This window comes from Halichoerus grypus, chromosome 5 (genome assembly GCF_964656455.1).
Source record: "Halichoerus grypus chromosome 5, mHalGry1.hap1.1, whole genome shotgun sequence".
Classification (NCBI taxonomy): Eukaryota; Metazoa; Chordata; class Mammalia; order Carnivora; family Phocidae; genus Halichoerus; species Halichoerus grypus.
The window spans coordinates 118,453,139-118,473,359 of record NC_135716.1 but is presented as its reverse complement, the minus strand read 5'-3'; the positions used below and the strand labels follow the sequence as shown (position 1 = coordinate 118,473,359).

The 20,221-nt window shown below is 33.7% G+C and overlaps 2 protein-coding genes across 16 annotated transcripts in view; one reads left to right on the top strand and one right to left on the bottom strand.

The window, feature by feature from the left end:
- The window catches only part of SPATA1 (spermatogenesis associated 1), a 49,885-nt gene that overhangs the window by 28,123 nt on the left and 1,541 nt on the right, over positions 1-20,221 (top strand). Inside the window, exons 7-15 of one of the 5 annotated variants that reach the window (XR_013448102.1) lie at positions 3,108-3,231; positions 4,180-4,240; positions 8,703-8,814; positions 9,686-9,811; positions 12,624-12,802; positions 14,470-14,568; positions 15,328-15,415; positions 17,031-17,171; positions 17,259-17,328. Coding sequence is in view for 4 of the 5 variants with exons in the window: in XM_078072818.1 (XP_077928944.1) it covers positions 3,108-3,231; positions 4,180-4,240; positions 8,703-8,814; positions 9,686-9,811; positions 12,624-12,802; positions 14,470-14,568; positions 15,328-15,415; positions 17,259-17,281 (812 nt within the window). In the remaining variant the exon portion in view is untranslated. The remainder of the gene's footprint in view (positions 1-3,107; positions 3,232-4,179; positions 4,241-8,702; positions 8,815-9,685; positions 9,812-12,623; positions 12,803-14,469; positions 14,569-15,327; positions 15,416-17,030; positions 17,172-17,258; positions 17,329-20,221) is intronic. The other 4 variants (XM_078072818.1, XM_078072819.1, XM_078072817.1 and 1 more) reach the window with 4 other exon arrangements.
- Positions 16,179-20,221, bottom strand: part of CTBS (chitobiase) — a 63,385-nt gene continuing 59,342 nt past the window's right edge. For all 11 annotated transcript variants that reach the window (XM_078072831.1, XM_078072829.1, XM_078072821.1 and 8 more), the window contains 3 exons: positions 19,482-19,579; positions 19,065-19,226; positions 16,179-16,807 (listed from right to left, as the gene is read on the bottom strand). In XM_078072831.1, the coding sequence (XP_077928957.1) occupies positions 16,616-16,807; positions 19,065-19,226; positions 19,482-19,579 (452 nt within the window). In that variant the 3' untranslated portion in view covers positions 16,179-16,615. The remainder of the gene's footprint in view (positions 16,808-19,064; positions 19,227-19,481; positions 19,580-20,221) is intronic.

Here is a 20,221-nt window from a genome sequence, read left to right as displayed (position 1 = left end):
GTAGGAAGAGAAAAATGAAGGGGGGGAATCGGAGGGGGAGACGAACCATGAGAGACTATAGACTCTGAGAAACAAACTGAGGGTTCTAGAGGGGAGGGGGGTGGGGGGATGGGTTAGCCTGGTGATGGGTATTAAAGAGGGCACATACTGAATGGAGCACTGGGTGTTATACGCAAACAATGAATCATGGAACACTACATCAAAAACTAATGATGTAATATATGGTGATTAACATAACAATAAAATTTAAAAAATAAAAAAAATTCCAGTTAGTTAACATACAGTGTAATATTAATCTCAGGAGTAGAATTTAGTGATTCATCACTTATGTATAACACCCAGTGCTCATCACAAGGGCCTGCCTTAATACCCATCACCATTTAACCCATCCCTCCATCCACCTTCCCTCCAGCAACCCTCAGATTGTTCTCTGTTGTTAAGAGTCTGTTTTATGATTTGTTTGCCTTCCCCCCGCCATTATTATATGTTTCATTTCTTAAATTCCACATATGAGTGAAATCATATGTTATTTTTCTTTCTCTGACTTATTTCACCTAGCATAATACACTCCAGCTCCATCCACGTTGTTGCAAATGGCAAGATTTCATTCTTTTTGATGGCTGAGTAATATTCCATCACACACACACACACACACACACACACACACACACACCACAACTTCTTTATCCATTCATAAGTCGATGGACATTTGGGCTCTTTCCACAGTTGGGCTCTTGTTGATAATGCTGCTATAAGCATATAAACATCGTGGTGCGTGTGTCCCTTCGAATGAGTATTTTTGTATCCTTTGGGTAAATTCCTAGTGGTACAATTGCTGGATCGTAGGGTAGTTCTATTTTTAATGTTTTGAGGAACCTCTATACTGTCTTCCAGAGTGGCTGCACCAGCTTGCATTCCCACCAAAAGTGTAAGAGGGTTCCCCTTTCTCCACATTCTTGCTAACATCTGTTTCCTGTGTTGTTGATTTTAGCCATTCTGACAGGAGTGAGGTGATATCTCATTGTAGTTTTGATTTGTATTTCCCGATGATCAGTGATGTTGAGCATATTTTCATGTGTCTCTTGGCCATCTGTATGTCTTTTTTGGAAAAGTGTCTATTCATGTCTTCTGCCCATTTCTCAACTGGATTATTTATTTTTTAGGTGTTGAGTTTAATAAGTTCTTTATAGATTTTGAACACTAACCCTTTATCAGGTATGTCATTTTCAAATATCTTCTTCTATTCCAAAGGTTGCCTTTTAGTTTTGATTGTTTCCTTCACTGTGTGGAAGGCTTTCATCTTGATGAAATCCCGATTGTTCTTTTTGTTTGTTTCCCTAGCCTCCAGAGACATATCTAGTAAGAAGTCACTATGGCTGGTGTCATAGAGGTTGTTGCCTGTGTTCTCCTCTAAGATTTTGATGATTTCCTGTCTCACATTTAGGTCTTTCATACATTTTGAATGTATTTTTGTGTATGGTGTAAGAAAGTGGTCCAGTTTCATTCTTCTGCATGTGGCTGTCCAATTTTCCCAACACCATTTGTTGAAGAGACTTTTTCCATTGGATATTCTTTCCTGCTTTGTTTTAATGGGAGTAACATGATTGGATTTCAGTTCTGGAAAAACAACTTACGTTACATTATGGAGAATAGACTGAGGTAATAAAGACCTGAACTATGAAATGCAGTGGAACTGAAATCAGAACTTGAAGTCAAGAGACTCCTGAGGATTGGGTGCTGTGCTGCGTGCTTGACATGTACTCTGCCATTTTAGAGATAAGAAAACTTGGGTTAGAGAAGTAACACCTGCTGTGACAGTGCCGTGTTTGACTAAAGCCCATGCTTTATTTATAACACTGTGCTAGAGTCATACTGAACTTTTCACTATTGTCAAAAATGAGGCATATTTTAGTACTCCGTATCTTGCAAATGCCATTTTCTTTGCTTAAATTCTTCTTACTCTCTTTGTCAGGCAAACATCTCACAGTTCAAAACATAGTTTCACAGTTATCACTTCCTCTTCTCTGAATCTATAACATTTTGTGCATATATTACTATAGCTCTCAAAACACTATTACGATTTTTTAAAAAGTGAATAGACCTTTCTTTATGTCATTAAATTGCAGAGGTATTGAATGGTGCAGTCATCATGCTCTAAGCTGTTACTAGGAACGAGATACATGTGCCATATCCCTATCACAATTACTCAAAATCTGAATTTTGCATTGTTGTTTCTTTGGGTGGGTGGGGGGATGGTATTTTACTATTAGCTTTTAAATAGCTGATATATCTGGGTTTTGTTCATTTTGCGTCATATATATCGTTTAGAAAATCCCTGTTTGTTGTTCTAAAAAAACTATTTCAAATGTACCAGCTGGGAAATGTAGCTACTAGACTAAAATCAGTATGAGCTTCAAGTTGCAAAATTTTGTGGCAACGCTTATAAATGATTTTTCAATTATTAACATGACTCATTAATTTTTTCTAAATTAAAAAATTTGATTTATCCACAGGAAAAATATCTGCATTAACACTGCCAGGTTCATGGATCTTTTGTTCATATAGATCATATAGAACATCAATGTTAACATTTTAAAGACATTGCATAGTTTTCCTATATGGGGAAATTTTGTTAAAATGAAGGGAGGTTTTATAAATAGAAATGTATGTGAAATAACAAATGACATTATATGCTCTGTATTTATACCAGCATTTTCCAAGGAAATTTCCTCAATACAGTTTCAAAAGATGCTTTTGGCAAAACTTTCTGAAGACAATTAAGTTTGAATAAAACCTAACTTACCCCCATCTTGCAGATTCACATTGTACATAAAAACAGAGAAATCCTGCAGGGGGTGTGGGGGGGGGCGGTGTATATTCCTGGTATTCGTTTTTTCTCAAACTGAATTGACCAAAGAATTCTTCACATAAACTGTTTCATGAAATTCACTTTGGAAATTGTTGCCTTATATCATGAATTGTAGAGTCCATGGAGATTCTGAAACATGGGACAAGATTATAGTATGTACATATATATATATATTTGTATGAAATTTTATTTTACTATTTTCTTAATATTATGAACTTTATTTGCCATGGATGAACAGCAACATCAGCTGGGGGAAAAGCCACTCCAAAAGAAAACCAGACTGGAAAAAATCAAATTGGAAATTCTGAAGTTCCAGGATCATTGGGAGAATCAAATAGTGATTATTTTAGCAACAAAAAAAGGTAATTAGTTTAGATGTTGATTCCACATATCATAGTCTATAAGAAAGAGTGAGATATCCAGGGTACTTTTATAAGGACTTCTTTTTTTTTTTTTTTTTTTTTTAAAGATTTTATTTATTTGACAGAGACACAGCGAGAGAGGGAACACAAGCAGGGGGAGTGGGAGAGGGAGAAGCAGGCTCCCCGCAGAGCAGGGAGCCCGATGTGGGACTCGATCCCAGGACCCTGGGATCATGACCTGAGCCGAAGGCAGTCGCTTAACCGACTGAGCCACCCAGGCGCCCTATAAGGGCTTCTAATTAGAACAAACATATGAGTGAAATTAGTGATATTTTTAGTTAAAATGACCTTGATTCTAATCTCTACTGTTATATACGAACATTCCTCTCTAATATAATGAATAATTTATCCCTTAAATTTATTTCCATTGTAATTATTTTATCATCAAGGGCAGAGTAATGACAGAAAAATTTGTCTTTATTTGCCTTTATTAGAATTTTTCTGCCTCACTTAGATTCTTGGTTATGGGTAAACTAACCAGTGTGCTTGAGCTTCATATGGAATCATTTCATTCAGAATTATAGTATTTAGACAACAGTTTTGCATATAATCTTTTGAAGTTAAGATAAGGGATTTTATAAACAATCATTCTCAAAAGAACTACAAACCAAATATGTTTCCAAAATTTTTATTTTACTTTGCTATAGACATTGCAATGTGATTTGAATTTAGCTGTAATATAATTGAATATGATTTTCTTATTCAAACTAAATGTAGTTTATGTTGATCATTAATGAGTTTGAAAAATAATATGCTATGGTCTCAGGCTTTTTAAAAGGTTTTACTGTTACATTTGTGTTTATAGAATATCAAATAAGATATATAAAATGAATAATATTCATGGAATCTTTTTTTAATATGATTTTCAAATCTGTCATTCCCTTTAAGTCAATTTCTTTGGAAAAATGAAGATGATGGAGTTAATATCATTAGAACAGAGGACAATCAGGTATGATTTTAAAGTTTTTGTTTAAATGCAGTATTGCAACAACATTTATACTTAAATTGAAACAAAACTGCAGCTTAAAATATTCAAGGTTATAGGATGGGAGATAAGCCTCAAGAAAATTCAGGAGCTTACCATTTCAGTGAAATTTTTGGGTGTTCCATGGTATGGGTGGGACGTGTTGAGGTACGCCCTTTAAGTGAAAGCTAGGTTAGTATATCTTGCCCTAGTTATCACTGAGAATGAGTCATTTGATGGACCTCTTGAATTTGGAGAAAGATTTGCCACATTTGGATGTGCTGCTTCAGATTTTTTGTTTTGTTTTTTGTTTTTAATCAAGTAATCTAAAAGACGCCAACTTTGGGCCCAAAGCAAGAGAAGGTTCAAAGGGTGATCTGAGAGAGATTGCAAGCAGTGTTGCCACTTGTGTTTTAACGGCCAGCGCATACAGTGCTGCCTGATGTGTAGTAGATTGGACTGCTGAATGGAGTCTGAGACAAGCCCTAGGAGGGGGATCACAGCTCAGAGCCCTTGGGTTTTGGAGCAAAAGGAACATCATCTTCAGCAAATAATTGTTCTGTTGTTGCTGGATATTAATAAAACATGCTATCTTCATGCTTTAAAATTTTTGTCAGTCTAGTGGATGCTTAATGCTATCCATGGTTTGAATTTTAATTTCTCAGATTATCCATAAAGTTGGTCATGTTTTAATATTTTTATGGACTCCATTTTGGTAACCTTTTGAAAGTACCTTTTCAAGTGTTTCTTTTGAGTTGTTTGCTATATGTTTCTGATTAGTATAATTTTTTTAAGTACTCTAAAGATATTTCTTTGATGCTTATGTATGTTGCAAGTATCTTCTACTCTGTGCCTTGTCTATAGTCTACCTTGCTGAATGCCTTAAGTATTCCATATCCTTATTTTTTCCATATCCATATTATTTTCTCTTGCTATGTCTTAGACTGAGAATGGTATATTAGAATCTCCTATTATTAGTGTGTTACTGTTTATCCTTACATCTCCTGTGGTTTCTGATTTATTTAGATTTCTGTATGTTATTTGGCACGAAGTTCTTATGTGAATACTAGAATCACTTTTGCACTTTTTTGACCCTTTTAATGCTTTTTTTTGGCCCAAATTCTTCTTTATTGCAAATCAAGATACTAACCTGCTTTCTTTTTGTATACATTTATTTGGCATACCCTCATCTTCCTTCCCCACTTTTTATCCAGCCTTTCTGAATTGCTTTGTTTTAGGTATGTCTTTTTTTAAGATTTTTATTTATTTATTTATTTATTTGAGAGAGAGAGCAGAGCAAGAGAGAGCGAGCATGAGCTGGGGTGAGGAGCAAAGGGAGAGGGACAAGCAGACTCCCTGGTGAGCAGGGAGCCCGATACAGGGCTTGATTCCAGGACCATGAGATCATGACCTGAAAGGAGGCAGACGCTTAACTGACTAAGCCACCCAGGCACCCCTAGGTATGTCTTATATGTACAGCTTAGATAGAGTTGGGTTTTGCTTTGTGAGACAGTCTGAAAATATTTTTCATTTAATAGGTGAGTTATGTCTGCTTATGTTATTGATAGGACTGATGTGTTTGTCCTGAGATTTGTCATTTTATTTTATGTTACAGTTACTGTGAGTTACTGTGTAGTTTATTTGTACTTTCACCCCCTCCTCGTTTTAGGAAGGTTGTATTTTTGTTCTAGTGCTTACCTTTACACTAATACATTTATACTAGTATTCTTAGTCTTTTTCCTTTTTTAAAAATGTATGCTTCCGCTTTTGTTACCTCTAAAATTATCCACTGACTCCTACCTGTTATATTCAGGGGGATCAAAAAAATCTCCTTTCTTCTTTCATGTATTTTTAATTGTGTTATTTCTACTGTGTCAAAGAATATAACATTTATATACCATACTTCTAGTCTTACCCCCTCAGCTTTTGTTTTAGTCTCAGATCTGTAATTAAATATATTCAACACTTACTGCCAGTTCTTTTGCAGATTTTTCAATCATCTCTTCGTTGGATTAAGCTCAATTTAAAAGAGCACCTCACTATAATATTCTCTTCTTCCACATTTAAAACTTTGTCTAGAGCAGAGTTAAGCAAACTAGGGCCTGCAGACTGTTTTGTAAGGCCTTGGACCTAAGAGTGTTTTCTACATTTTTAAGGAATTGAAAAAAAGAAGAATCATGACAAAGACCATATGTGGCCCACAAAGCCTAAATTATTTACTCTCTGGCCCTTTACAAAATTTGTTAATCCCCGCTATAGAATTTTGTTACCTGAAGGATAGCTTGTTCTTTTTTCCTTTCAGTTTCTTTGAAATGTTGCTCTACTGATGTCTTGTTTTATATATGTTACTAATAAGTGTGGTGCCTTGTTTTCTTTTCTTTGTACACTAGCTTGCCTATATTTGTCTAGAAGGCCAGAGGAGTCCTTTAATGGGTACTAGTTTTACCAGACTGTATCTCAATTGAGAATTCTAGGTCAGGTTTTTCTGGGTACACAGTGGATCCTTGCAGTGTGAAAATTAGGACTTCTTTATTTCAGGAATGTTTTCTAAAATTATAATTTCAGAAAACAATTCAGTTAGTAGATCCATTCTATTGTTTTCTTTTTTTCTTTACCTTTTATATATGTTACTTTCTCTAAAATAGATATAAATAAAAATAGTAAAATAGATATATTTTACTATATTTTTGTGTTTCATTTTCTTTGCTCTTTTTATTTGTATTCTCCACTATCCTTTTTTTCGCCATATTTGTTCCTTCTTGGATACGTGCTAATTTATTCATTTGTGAAACAATTTTGTTTTTCCCTTAATTTCTTTCTTCAGTTTAGCCAACTTTCATTTCATATCTTCCTGTTGTTTTTCCTATTTTATTCTGAGTTTTAAAATTCCTGATTTATTGTGTTGTTGGTATCTACAAATGCTTGCTTAATTACATTTAATCTATATTGGAAGTATTGTTAAGTCTTTCTCTGCTTCATGGCTGCCTGTTTTGTCTTAGTTCTGTTTTGAGGGTTTTTAAAAAGTAAATTTGTGTGGATGCTAGATTATTTTGTATTATGTTTACTTGTGTTGGATTTCTCCATATAAGTAATAATAACAGGTGTTCTTACAGAGGAACAGGGAGTGGTGGTTTGGTGGTTCTTTTGCTTTTAAGATAAGGAGCTCCCTCTTCTGTTGATATAGCGAAATGCAGCTATTTATTTCTTAAATGGGGTCTTTGGTGTCTATCTTCTTTGAATTCTCTTCTACTAATTTAATTCAGCAGAGCTGTTATCTTGGCCACTTTCTTCTTTTCTCTTACCACCTGGCCCTAGGGAACACCTCTTCCAAAGTATTTTTCTGTCTCTAGAAGCTGTCTTCCCATGATTACCACCTCTGGCCCCCTACATTTTATAATCCGTTTCTTTTGGCCTCCTCATCAAAAGTGCTCTGACTTACAAGATCTTATCCTTACTCTCAGTATTTCTTCTGTGCATGTGGGGCCCTCTCCTTCTAGACTAAATCATGGTTGTTTATTGTGTTATCTTTGTATAGCAATCTCTAATGCACAGTCCACATATGCTTGTAGGTGGGCTCCTGAGCACACTCTGCTAGTCTAGGGTGTTTATTTCCCCACTTATATGTAAAGTAAAGTATGTGTAGATTAAAGGAGTCTGTGTCCTAGTTATGCTGTAGACATAAATTATGGGTAATTTTATTTGCTTTCCTTTTATAGTAATTGGGAAGATATATGGAGAGATTGTAATTTAGGTGGTTGCCATTATCTTATTGGAACCTGAACATTAAAAACTAGGAAAAGAACAATAAAACAAAGGGGTAAGGATTTAATGAAGATAGAAGAAGAAACTAAGAAGTTACAGAAGTAAAAAACCTAGCAGAATTGAAAACAGCTCAAGATCTATGAAGTGCTAGTGAGAGAAACATCAACATTGGTAAGGCTTAAGGTAGTTTATCGTAAAAGGGTGGTAACACAAAAGTTAGGAAAGGTAAAGGTGATACAAACAAATACAGAGCAGATAAAATATATGAGAATAAAATATATGCTAAAATTTGAAAATGTAATACATATTCTAATTTTCAAAGCAGATATAAATTATCAAAGTTGACCCAATTTTAAAAAAATCAATAGTCATCTTAGAAAAATTTTAAAATCGTAACATGTAACTAAGAAATCTTGGAAGGAAATCATGTTTAGGAAGGATTAATGGATTCTTTTTTTTTTTTCCTATTAAGTGAAGTGCCTGTGTATAATATCCAAGGAATAGTGGAGTGGAGAAGCTGGAGCACAAGAGAGAATCTCTATAGTTATAAATAAAGATTTGGGAGTTCGTCACCATATGAGTAAAAAAAAATGCATTGCTGTTGTGAATTATCAAATGCTTACAGATAGGTGAAAAGTAATGTGTCATCCTACCAAATCCTACTGATTTTCATGTTTGCTTACAGATAGGTAAAAAAGAGTGCATCACCCTACCAGATCTTATTGATTTTCCTTCACTTCCTTGTCAACCTGCTCTTTCTCCCGGAATAACTGATATCTCTTTATTACAGATTGAAAGTAAGTATGATGACACTATAAGTACAGATGATTCTATGAGATAAAGTTAACTATTAATGGGAAGTTATTGCCTAATGGGTACAGAGTTTCAATTTGGGAAGATAAAGTTCTAGAGCTAGATGGTGGCGATGGCTGCAAAGCATCGTGAATGTACATAATGCCACTGAACTGTACATTTAAAAATAGTTAAAACTGTAAATTTTATTATGTGTATTTTACCACAAAAATGTTACATTATTTTAAAGTATGTGAATTATATGTTAATTACTGCATATGTTTAATCACTAATATTTGTGCTTTTAAAAATATACATTTGTTGGGGCACCTGGGTGGCTCAGTCTGTTAAGCATCCAACTCTTGATTTCAGCTCAGGTCATGATCCTCAGGGTTGTGAGATTGAGCCCCACATTGGGCTCTGTGCTCAGTGCAGAGTCTGCTTGAGATTTCTCTCTCCCTCTCCCTCTGCCCCTGCTCATGCACACACTCTCTCTCTTGAAAATAAATAAAATCTTTAAATATATATGTGTGTACACACACACATTTTTCATGTAAGGACAATAAGTCTAGGTCCAAGATAAATTTACCAAAAGAATTAAACCAAGATGCATAACTACTTTAACTTTACCTAATTTCTACGCATATATGTAAATGTAGAAGAGACATATGATATTCTTTACTTATCTGAAAATCCCCTTATGTATCTCTGTTAGAAACTGAAATGACTCCTCAGTATTTTCCATAGTGGCAGATGCTATACTGCAGCAAAAAAAACAGACTTTTGGGTAAAATTTACTCTTGCTATTTTAATTACTTTTAAGTTTTACACTCCCAGCTTTTAGCTTTTAGACATTGATGGGTTATTACCTTTTAGGAGAGAAGATTATTGAACAAATGAAACAAGTAAAGGAAGAAAGACGATATCTGGAAAGAATTAGAGAAGAACTAATAAAAAAAGTTGAAAAGCTATTTGAACAAAGCAAATTGAAGCGATATCATGGTAAAGTTTATTACATCTTTTATCACTGGCATGCTTTACAGAAGATTTTTAAAATTTAAGTTCAAAATTTTTTATAACTGACATTCATTTATTTGTTTATTCATTATTGTCTACTGAATTTAGCCACTGTTCTAGGGACTCAGGAGATAATAATAGGCAGACACAATTTTGTCTCTGCCCTCAAAGAGCTTATAGTCCAGTGAGGAAATGATAATCAAGAAAACAAAAATGATGCATCCTGATGATGCCATGATAAAGGAATTACAGAATTGTACACAGAGGAGTACAGAGGAAGAACACCCAAATTAGATGGAAGAGATCAAGAAAGGCTTCCAGGAAAAGTGTTAAGTATGCTAGAATCTGAAATGTGCCTCCTCTTGGCTATAGGCCTTCAGACATGTTTTTCCCTCTGTCAACTACATCTTTTCCTTCTGTCTCCCCTCTTCCCAGCTCACCTGGCTATTTCCTACTAGTCATTCAATCTCAGCTTAGATATCACTTACTCTAGAAGCAATCTCTGGATCCTAGTCCTCCCTACATGCTTCATTTTGTGCTCTGTGTCTATCTACTTTGCTAACCTAAATGAGTGAATTGAAGGAATGAGAGAAATTAGGTAGAAAAGCAGCTAGTTTTCTGCAACAGAATTAGAAACAAGTATTATTAGGAGTGGTAGACATGGAAAAAATGAGCCAGAATGGAGAAAGTATGGGATAATGGTTTGAGAGATGTTAAAGGGTTTGAAAGGACTGCATTTTGGATTGTATTTGAGGATTATATGAATAAAAGGTATAAATGGAATTAACTGGTTTTAGGATCCTCAATTTATAGCAAAATTATTGCTTCAGTACTAGAACTGACTGAAGGTTATAGGCAATCTCAGGAGATAATTCTGCAGGTTCCACCTCATAATATTAAGTGTTATCCTGGAAATGGTGGCAATGACTCAGCTTTTTTGTACTGTTAAAAGTGATTTTATCAGACAAATTTGAGTAATGGACTAAAAATCATAGATTTTGAGTAATGGACTAAAAATCAAGATTCTAATACCAGATCAGTCTTTTACTTATTTCTCCTCTTTGTGCCTCCCTTTTTCTGTTTATAAAATGAGAATGATCATTCACTTTCTATTTCAACAGGAATGTTTCAAGATAAAAGGCATGTATCAGCCATCAAATATTTATTGAGGTTGTGTGCTCCATTCCCTACATTGTTTTAAATGCTGAGGATATAGCAGCAAACAAGATAAACAAGGCCCTGCTCGTAAGGAGCTTGCTTCTAATGGGAGGAGACAGACAGTAAACAAATAAGACAATATCAGCTACTGACCAGAGCTCAGAAGTCCATTTAAAAAAAAAAAAAAAAAAAAAAAGCATAGTAAAGGGTGATGGGGCAGGAGAGATGCTTTAGCTAGGGTTTTCAAGGAAGGCATCACTGAGGCGATATCATTAAGATGTGATTAATAAGGAGGCAGGCAGGTAAAGAGAGGGGGAAAAAAACAGTCTGAACAGAAGGAACACTAAAATGTCAAGGTCTAGAGATGGAAATGAGGTTGCAGTAGTAAGGACCTGAAAGGAGGCCAGTGTGGCTGGAATGTAATACAGAGTAATGTAGAGGAAAATAAAAGCTCAGCAAGGAACAGATAGGCCAATTCAAGAAGTTTAGATTTTATTCTAAGTAAGGTAGGATGCCATTGTTGGGTTTTTAAGCTAGAGGTTTATATGATTTAAAAAATATTTTTAAAAGATCAGAATGACTGCTGTATGGAATAGCCGGTTAGAGGGGCAAGAATGGAAGCAGGGAGACCAGTTAGAAACATAATGTACTTTCAGAAGATGATAGTGGGGTGCCTGGATGGCTCAGTCAATTAAGCATCTGACTTGATTTCAGCTCAGGTCATGATCGCAGGGTTGTGAGCTCGAGCCCCATGTTGGGCTCTGCGTTCAGTGGGTAGTCTGCTTGAGATTCTTCTCCCTCTCCCTCTGCACACACACGTGTGCACGCTCTCAGGATAAATCTTAAAAAAAAATAGATGATAGTGGATTGACTAGGGACGTAACTTTGAAGAAGGTAGAATGTGCCAGATGCTGGAAGTATTTTGGCCATAGTACCAATAGAACTTGCTGAGAGATTGGATATAAGGCATGAGGGAAATAAACTCTTGAATTTTAATCAAATCACCATATAGACTTTTTAAATTTGGGGTTTTCATTTCTTTGATAATCTTTTAAACATATGCATATTCTGATATATAGCATACAGTTTGTGTTCCTGTTAAGTTTGTATTTAGACTCTCCTTGGTGTCAAAGTGATTCCCTAAATTGGCAGTATTTAATTTCTAATTTTCTCAACTAAGGGGCTCAGGTTTAAGAAATTCTGCCCTATAGAAGCTTGGAGATATATTTGGAATAATTTTAATAAGTGATGAATCAGAATCAGCTTATTTTATAAAACATATTTGGGGGGCTGAAAAAATATTGTGCCTTTCTGTTTATCATTTTAATTAATGACTTCAAATCAGATTATGGAAAAAAGTGATCAAAATAGACACATTTTCTATAGGTAGTATTTTTAATCAAGATTTTTCAGAAATTACAAGTTTAAAGAACTTGGTTCCTGTGTTTATCACTACTATATTCGTAAGGCAAATCCTTTTATCTAATAAACATTTCAGTCTTTGCTTTAATTTCCTCAACATATGAATGAGGGAAGAAGGGTAGGGTCGTAGAAGGGTTTAAATTAACTCGTGTCCTTTCCAGATCGAAAAGTTTAATCCTTTAGTCAGACTCACACTATAGTCTGCTTTTTTTTGTAGCCTGTGATGGTTGGAAGAAAAAATACTTTGAAACAAAGAAAATTACAGCATCATTAGAGGAGGTTTTAACAAAACTTCGAGAAGATTTGGAACTTTACTATAAAAAACTGCTCATGCAACTTGAAGCCAGGGAGATCAAGATGAGACCAAAGAATCTGGCAAACATCACAGACTCTAAGGTACTTATTACTAAATGTGTTCCCCTCCTATTAGAGAATTCTACTCAAAATACATGGTTTATCATTATTAGTATTATCATATGTAGGATGCTTTGGGCTACAGGTAACAAAACCTTGACTTAACCTGACTTAAACAATACGAAAATTTATGATCTCATATAATGGGTGCTGAAAAGATATAATCAGAAGCTTAATGATATCTTTAAAGAGACTAGGCGCTTCCAATAGTTCTTCCCTATTATTTTCAGTGTTGGCTTCTTAATAAGACTGCTTTTCCTCATGGTACAAGTAGAGTTGCCAATGGCTAGTAGGGCTATGCCTCCCAAACAAGAATATATAAAATTTTTCTTTTAGCCTGATGGGGGTTCAGCCAGGCCTAACCTGGATTAATAGTAGTTATTAGGGAGTGCTGTGTGCTAACTTAGACTACTTGGGATCTACCTCTGTACCTGGGGATAGGGTCACTTTCTTTGAATCTATGGAAAAGAGATGAATACCTGATGAAATATGGCAGGGGATCAACAGTATGCACTACATTCCTTTTCTTTAGCTGGGGAGTAGTTAGTAAGACCCACAGAATCTAAAGGTATTAATATTCTAAGGAAATTATTAAATTGATTTTTTTCTTGATAGTATTGAACCTTGATAGGTCAGAAATATGAAGTTTACTTTTTAATTGAGTGATTCTACCATATATATACAACAAATAAATTCTAGAGGCCATTTATCAATTTTTGTTGGTTGACCAAAAAAGGTTGTATGTTAATTATGATTAAAAGTATGGATTTAACTTTAGACATGATGAAATAGTACAAGTTTGCTATTTTATTTTTCCCCAGTCTTCTTGAGATATAATTGGCATATAACATTAGATATAAAGTATACAACATGATTTGATATATGTGTATATTGTGAAATGATTACTACAATGTTTAGTTATAAACTATTTTTCTTGTGATGAGAACTTTTAAGGTCTATTCTCTAAGCAACTTTCAAATACACAATACAATATTTTTAACTATAGTTATCATGCTGGACATTATACCCTCAGAACTTCACCCATTTCCCCCTATTCTCTACCCACCCACCCCCACAAATCTGTTTCTATGAGTAAAAGCTTACCATTTTAGATAAATCTAATGTAAAACTCAAATAGGTTCAAGTAATGGTTTGTCCATTTTAGCTGATACTTTTTATTTTGCATAGCTGATTTTTTGTTTTACCAAATAGTTTTGTTGACCACTGTACTTCATAAACTTTTCTAAACAAAAATAGCCAAAAAGGCTTCTTATGTAAAATATAGTATTTCATTAACTATTTTTAAGTAATACTAATCTGATGCAGCTAATGAAGTATAATGACAATTTCAAAAGCTTTCCTAGTATCTTCCTTTTGTAGTAATAGTTCTTGCCTTTGTGGTGCTAATTTAATGGCAACTTGTACAGATATCTACTTATTTTTATAAAACATGAATAAAGGTAGTAGAACAGAAGAGAATGTGGTCCCTGAGACATAAGAAATTTACTCCAAAGCAATGAGTTTATTTTATGCAATAGGTTATTCTTATGATTTGCTTTTTTGGTATTATCACTTCGTAGTTTACAAGGCAATTAAAAATAAAAATAGATGTTATACTAAATAAGGATGTCTTTATGTATTTCACACAGAATTACCTTATAATCCAGATCACTGAAGTACAGCATGCAATTGACCAACTTAAGAGAAAACTGGATACTGACAAAATGAAACTCATGATAGAAGTTAAGGTAATTTGCATTTTTCCTAATCAGATAAACATTTATCTTGAAATAAGTTGTTTTAGTGTTTTAATTTTGGGTATCAATAGCATAAGGATAGTAAGGATTGTCTTAAAATTGTTACCTTAACAACCAAGAGCAGGACTGAAAAAAATGCAAGAATTAAATCCTGTGTAAAGGTGCATGTTATAACAAGGCCAAAGTAAAATTAGTAGAATTTCCCTAAGATTTAAAGGAAAAGGACCTTCTGAATCAGTATATAGTCTCAGTATTTTAAAAGTAATTTTCATATATTAGAGTCATCCATAAATCTGACAAACCACTGAACTCTGAGCTCCATTTAATTTTTTTTTTTTTTTACCCGTTCTGGGGGTAATTATCTCATGCTGATTATTTTCATATATATATATAATTATATAAAAGCTCGGAGTTCACTTCTTTATCAGAAATAGCTCTATGACATGAATAATGACCCCTTTCTAGAATCAGAACTTTCTGCAATGATAGAAATGTTCTGTATCTGCAATGATACAGCCGCCACTAGCCACATGAGGATATTGAGCGCTTGAAATGTAGCTTGTTGTGTAACTGAGGAACTGATTATTAAATTTTATGATTTGTTACTATAAGTAGCTACATGTGGCATTTAGCTACTGTATTGAATAATGCAATTCTAGATTCTTTTCACTAGCAGCATTCAATTAGGCCTCTCTCAATTTTAGAAGGGTAAGATCAAAGTTCATTTTTGAAAGGTGATTCTTTTTATAGGTGAGAAAACAAGCAGTTTCAGATTTACGCACATTGAAAGCTAAACTGGCACAGAAGAAAATTAACACATCTTTACAATCTCAATTAGGTATGTTAATTTAAAACTTGTTAAAAAATTTAACCATTATTCTCCTTGGCACGATATTTTATATAAATCATATTTTTCACTTTTCATGTGGATTTTACAAAGTGTTTCAGGAAATATTTATTAGATGTAAAAAAGCAAACCGGTGGCTATTTAGTTAGTTTTGAAGCTTTTTTAAATAGTCTTAGAGATAGTTTGTTCATTGTATTTTAATTAAAAGCAATCTGGAAATATAAAATAGGGATATTGAACTTACATCCAGAGCTATGATACAGATTAGTATCTAAGAATTTAAAATTTTAGAAATACAAAGACAATAGTAGTAATTCAACAGATACTATGGAATTTTCCTCTGCCATAAATAATTGGGTAAATAGGAAATGAAATATTCTCAATAATTCCAATTTGAAGGCAGAGAGAATATACAGGGAAGACAGATTTATGTAAGCCCAGAGTTCAAGGATGCAGATTTTTAATCTGTGTTTATAGGAACTAATATAAGTGTAACACAATATTCTTAATTGCCCTAAGAGAACAGAGACCTCTGTACATTTAGAAAAATTCTAATTGTGCAGAGAAAATAATTGAGAAACCAATGTCTTTAGATAATTAAAAGTAAAATGCATATATAAACTAAGAAATTATAGATGTTCATAAATGAAAGTTTCTCCTCTAACTTCATAAAAATAATTTTGGTGAAAAATATTAGGTAGCTCTAACCTACTAATTCAAAATATTATCTTGTATTTTAATCCTTTCCCCCCCACCCGGAGGCTTGTGAGTTTAATTGAAGTGCATCAGAGAACTTGAGTACTATATGAAATCAGGAACAGAAAAATTTTTCGCATCAGCTTGATGAACCTAAATAAATTTATTGAACAAAAAGTATAGAGCAAATGGCTTCTCATAGTCTAGGTTTTTAAAAATCTACTCTGAGCAAATAATTTCCACTTTTTTTAAATTAGCATAATAAAATTCTGAAAACAATTTTTCCTAATTATAGTATTAAACATAGAAAAATAATATAGTAAGTTGATTTCTTACCTTTGTTTTTAGACAACCAAAGCATTTCTTTATCTGCTTTTAAGTAGAATAACTAAAATATATGACATGACAAAAATGTGTACATTTTTATCTCTTCAAGAAACTGATTTATACTGATTATTTTTCTAAATCTTAATAGTTTGACAAAACTATTATCTGTCACAGCTTTGGTTTTAAGACTTTCCACATTTCTTCAGTTTGCTGTTTGGCCACAGCATCTCCAGAATAGTCAAGACAATTTGCGTGCCACATGCCAATGCCTCGTAAGCCATGCTTTTGTATGTATGCCGCTTTTAAAGAAATGCTCTGAGGGTTATCATACCACACTTGATGAAAATGGCCAGAAGAATCCTATAAGAATAAATTAAACTATTCAGTAGAATATTAAATCCAATGATTCAAAAAGAATACAGTGAAATAATAGAAATTTTAGTGCACAGTACTTTATGCTTCCATGGTTCTGTTTGTGATACTTTCTAGATATGATTGTGGTACTTTCACAACAGCAGAGATTACACAAATGAGCTTTGTAATGTAGTCTGTACTGTATTTAAAGTCCTTTTCATGTTCTCAGGCCCTAAGATTCCTTCCTTGGTCTGATCTGATGATTATCAACCAAGAATTACAAACTCCTGGGACCCACATGAAACCTACTTAATCAAAATATTCCAGGGTTGGAACTAGGACATATATTTGTGTTTTGCCATCCCATTAGGTAATTCTGATACACAGATCTAGTTAACGAGGATCACTGCTATGGTCCTCTAAAACCAGCTTATGCATTTTTTGGTACTCCCTACAGTTCCTGGAAATGTACTCAGTTAGGAGCTCAGCGGATGATTTTGTTCATGATGAATCAGCCAAATCAAAAGGTAATGGGTGGGGAAAATATCTCCTTTAATAGGTCTTACAGAATTAAGAACCATAAACTAGCCTGTAAAGTCCTCCCCAGCATCAACTGCCTCTATCTAGTACTAACACAGTCTCTCTTAGAAGGTAGGTAAGCTATTGGATAAGGGATAAAAAGAACTAGGCAAAAGGGTTAAGGAAAAGGGGAAAAGATAGGAAATAAAAAATAGAATGAACTGTGATTTCAAATAATTTACTGATTTTTATATAACATCTGGGAAACTTTCAAAGGCAATTGTCAGTGGATGCCAGTAATATGTTTATGGTAGCACCACTGGAATTGGAGTAGTCCCCTAAGATTAAAGGACATTATTCACTTGGTAAATGAATAAACTGTGGCATATTTAAGTATAGTAGACTCATTTACTACAAGCATATCTCATGTTCTTTAAAACTTTAAATTGTGATTAACTATTTAAAGGCAAGTTATAGAACTTAATTTTGCAGATTTGGGGGCAAACCCAAAGTCATAGGTCTCTGAATTTTGCCACTATTGTGGCAAGTACTTTGAGCCTTTTTGATACTGTTAAGAAATTTCAAATGCCTCAAAATAGTGAAGGGTGAAAAACTGAGTAAATGTAAGATTAACGTATGCATGATTAAGGCATATATATGTATTGAGTGCATGATGAAAGCGCATAAGAAAGCAGAATGATTCTCTTCAGTCACAGCAAGAAATTTGATTTTGGTTGCTGTGGAATTTTACAATAAATGAAAGAGAAACAAAATAGTTTTATAACTAGATTGTTGTCTAAAGTGCCATTAAATGAATGGCCTTCAAAGGCTTATCAAAATGTTTCCTGAATTCTAAAACTTTAAAGAAGGTTAGTCAGGGACAACAAAAACATAGTACGTCAGAGTGTAAACTGTTACACTGTTTGGCAAAGACAGGAGTATAATATACCCTAATTTAATATGGATCTTAATTAGTTATATAGATTACAAGCCTAGTTAATGAATAGGTATAGAATTTTGAAAATTTAGAAAGCTCTACATCAAAGCTTTCTATGTAATTGATATATATGTACATGCCTGTATAACAATTAAAATGAAATATAAATGTTTACCAGATTATTAAAGAATATAAATTCTTACTGAAATCAACTTACATCATGACATTTTAGGGCTCCTTTTACAGTGACAAAATCCAAAGTAAATTCAAAGATGATTTGTAGTTAGATTTTTGAGGTGTAGAAAAGTTTTATTATGCTAGAGGTCAATTATGAAAAATGTAACTTTTCTTTGCCTATTTGATATAGCAATTCCTATTTATCTAAATGACCAGAGCAAGCCTGTCAGGTAGTGTTTCTTCAGTGTTTCTGTTATCACATAGTTTATACCATTTTCCACTAATGCATTTCTTATTCTCAGCGTCATGCCTCCCTATAAAACAGCCTCATCAGAATCCTTAGGCTACTTTGAAATGGAGGCTTACAGAGCTAGTAACCTATTTTGGCCCAAAGCCACAGTTATCATACATAATTATCAACTATTAAGGAAATCCTGTTTGTGATATAACACCATCTAAAATGACAAGTGGCCCATGCAGAGCAGTTCCATTATTACTATAACTTGACCTCCTCACTGGCAAAGTAAAGTACTTGATTAGACAAGTTTACTCATGTAAACAGTAGTCTGTATATTGTACCCTAAAAGAAAATGGATAGAATAAAGGTTCATAATTTGTGAAAAGTCTTACTTTATAATTATAATAAGAAGCTTGCTGATCTTTATCCCAGTGGCTTCCAGAAATAGAACTATTTACTTGCTTCATAATTATTTTATAGGGCACCTGACGTCCTGAGGTAATACCACAAGAAGCCCTCCAGGAAGGGACTTTTGGAATGGTACAAACACAATCCTAGAAATACAAAAATGTTCGTGTAATAGATTTAAGCAAATCAGAAAAACTATATTAGAAATAAAACGTATACTATAAATAGACTGACTATACAGAATAAAAGTTAAATTTCATTATTAAAATATGTAACACTCAGAAACTTCCATGGGATTAAATAATTAAACTCTACTTTTAGTCTCAAACTTCTACATATGAAACAAAACAGGCTTTAAAGAATAGAAAGAAAAAAATTATATAAGAAAAATCCTTACTTACCTCTAATAGATTTAGACAGGTATAATCATAACCATACCAGGGAACACCCATTACAAGTTTGTTAGGGCTAATGCCTATCTTGATGTAGTCATCATACCCTAATCAAATTGGGACAGAAAAAGCAGAAAGAAAAAACTTTTTCTTTTTATATTCTAATGGGTTTATACAAACTATGCAGCCATTCAGAATTGAAGTTTGAAAAACCAGGTACATTTATGCAAAATACTAATACAGTGTTTCCCTAACATGACATTATAAACATCATCCCTTAAGAACTATAAATTCTGTATCACTTAATAAATGATTTCTTTTTGAATAATAGAAAACATTCAAAAGATCAAACTGAAGCAAAAAATTCACAAAATTTAATTCTGGGAAGAATGACATTTCAGGAGAAAGCATGTTAATTTTGTCTATTAACTGCAGAGATTTCTGAAGTTCATAAACTTTCTGGCAGGGATGGTCTCAGAATTTTTTTTTTTAAGATTTTATTTATTTGAGAGAGCACGCACAAGCGGGGGGGAGCAGGAGAGGGAGAAGCAGGCTCCCCACTGAGCTTGATCCCAAGACCCCAGGATCATGACCTGAGCCGAAGGCACACACAAGTGCCCGTCACTTGTGCTTTCTAGAATTACAGCGAGGGACAAGAAATGTCCCCTCAATCTGTAGTTATGGCAATGAGAAAAATGAACAAATTCCTGGTCATTCCCTTTTGTGCCCAATGCAAAATATGTTTTCCC